The sequence below is a fragment of the Mus pahari genome, chromosome 2 (genome assembly GCF_900095145.1).
Source record: "Mus pahari chromosome 2, PAHARI_EIJ_v1.1, whole genome shotgun sequence".
Lineage (NCBI taxonomy): Eukaryota > Metazoa > Chordata > Mammalia > Rodentia > Muridae > Mus > Mus pahari.
The window spans coordinates 54,641,020-54,643,344 of record NC_034591.1 but is presented as its reverse complement, the minus strand read 5'-3'; the positions used below and the strand labels follow the sequence as shown (position 1 = coordinate 54,643,344).

Below are 2,325 nucleotides of genomic sequence, written 5' to 3'. Positions count from 1 at the left end.
TCATCATTTGAAATGCAGGAAAGGCTGAGGCTAATAATTCTAAGGGACAGCTTGACTTTTTGGGTCATTAGTTTTCATGGTGTTCATTACTCCATGCTAGAGTACCGAAGCATCACAAAGGCATGAAGGATGCAGAATGTCTGAAAACAAACTGCTGTTCGGAATCTCTCCACGGGAAAACCATAAGCATCAAAGCATTTTTATGTGAAAAGTCTCAATCATTTCAAAAGACTGACCACACATTTGTTTATTTATTTTTAAAAAGTATTTTATTGTTCATAAGTGAGGGAGAAATGAGACAGAGGTTTACAGAAAAGATGTCCATATATAAAGAAAGAAATAGCAAAATATCTTTTGGTCATAATTTAGAAATAAAGTCATCTATAAAAAAGAGATGGTTCTCCTCAGTTCATCTCTTCCATAGAAGAGAAAGTCCAGTTCTCAGTTCCTTGATATCCTCAGCAGGCCACGAATACGTCTGATAAGAGCCTGGATGAAACTATAGCGGGATCGAACTTTTGAGTACAACCCTTCAATGTCAAGAAGTTTCTTTTGCAGCGACTCTCCGAAAGCGTTGACAGCATCAGACTGAAGCTGGAGGAAGCACAGATACCTTTGTCAGTGCACTGCTTCTGGGTATTGCCTTCTGTGCTCCAGATTCACAACACTGTTTCACTATCCTTTTTCCTTTAATCTTTTTAAAATGTATTCACTTTACATCCCAACTGCCACCCCCACCGTCCCTGCTCCCCTCCCAGTCCTAACCTTACAAATCCCTCCTCTACTACCCACCCTCCCCCCTTCTCTGAGGAAAATTGGAAGACCCCCTTGGGTACCACCCTCCCTGGGACATCCAGTAAAGCAGTCTTTCTTACATAAAGTAAGATGAGTTCAGAGTATCTGCCTAGCGAGTGCACCACCACTACCCCACACTCACCTTACCCACACAGACATGAAAAAAGGCACTCTAATGTAAAATACTACCAGATTTTTGTAATGGGGTACCAAATTCATGAAAAATTTACATTTCTACATCAGAATGTTTGTCATTTTAATTCCTGTACAAATGTATATAAATTATAAAGATATATCTTAAATAGCAACAATTATTGATGCCGATATACTGATATACATATAAAAAATAGCTCCTAAACGTCATACCAAAAGTTGTTAAGGGATTGAGAGCATCTCTCCCAGAGGACCTGGGATCAATTTTCAGCACCTACATGGCAGCTCACAATCATCTGCCAAACTTCAGTTCTAGGAGACCGCATGCCCTTTTCTGACTTCTGTGGGCAACATGCACACATGTGGTGCACAGACATACATGCAAGCAAAATACATACATAAAATGTCTTAAGAGTAAGTGCCAGGCTAGAGATACTATGCTGTTAAGAACACTCGCTACTCTTACAGGGTTCAGTTTCTAGTATCCACATCAGGCAGCTCACAGCTACCTCTAACACTCCAGTTCCAGGGGATCTGAAGCGCAATTCTAGCCTACCAGGGTGTCAGGCATACACACCGTACACATGCATATACAAAGACACTTTCACATATGTATATAAAATAAAAATAATTTTTTTAAAAGTATCTTTAGAAAATGAAAGGAAACATTTACTTCTACTTTATCACCACACAGGCTTTCCTCTTACAGAGAAAAGACTATGATAGCAGAGCCTTACCTGGTCTATATCATGCTGATTGACCTGAGATAGTCCACTTCTGAAGTCCAGATTGGGTTCTGTGGAAAAAGAGTCTGGAGATCAGAGACAGTAAAAGAGCTCTGCGAGTGCATCATCTCCTGCACAGCAGAGGCACTGCACATGAAGAAGGTGTGACGAGGGCCTGAGGCTGAGCTCTGAGCACAGGAAGGAAGCCTGAGAAGCACACCCAGCCCAGGATGGGTCTCACACTCCCCTACGAGTCTAATGCATGGCGTGTGTGTTCATCAACTCAGGCCCATCCCGGCACAGAAACCCGGGTCTACTCGTCTAAAAACATAGCTGTGATGTGACTCTACAGCTGAGGCAAACCTACTACAGGAAAATGAAGGACAACCCATGAACAGGCTCCAGAATCATTTTTCATGGGCAGAAATAAGATACAAAAAGCAGTTGTGTTTACTATTTAGCTCTTCAGTACTTGATTCACTGAGTAATCTGAGACACATAAAATTAAGGCCGCTTAGAGCAGTTAGTGATGTACATCCACAGTCCAGCTACTCAGGAGACTGGTTCAATTAAGTCCAGGATTTTAGGACCTGTCTGGACAATAAAACAAGACCTTCCTTGATGAAAGAAAAAAAAAAAAAAAAAAAAAAAA

The 2,325-nt window shown here is 41.1% G+C and overlaps 1 protein-coding gene across 2 annotated transcripts in view; it reads right to left on the bottom strand.

The window, feature by feature from the left end:
- Nucleotides 1–250: 250 nt before the first annotated feature.
- Nucleotides 251–2,325, bottom strand: part of Nup205 (nucleoporin 205) — a 66,759-nt gene continuing 64,684 nt past the window's right edge. For both annotated transcript variants that reach the window (XM_021188662.1, XM_029534892.1), the window contains exons 42-43: nt 1,686–1,744; nt 251–594 (exon numbers count right to left, since the gene is read on the bottom strand). In XM_021188662.1, coding sequence (XP_021044321.1) covers nt 442–594; nt 1,686–1,744 — 212 coding nt within the window. In that variant the 3' untranslated portion in view covers nt 251–441. The remainder of the gene's footprint in view (nt 595–1,685; nt 1,745–2,325) is intronic.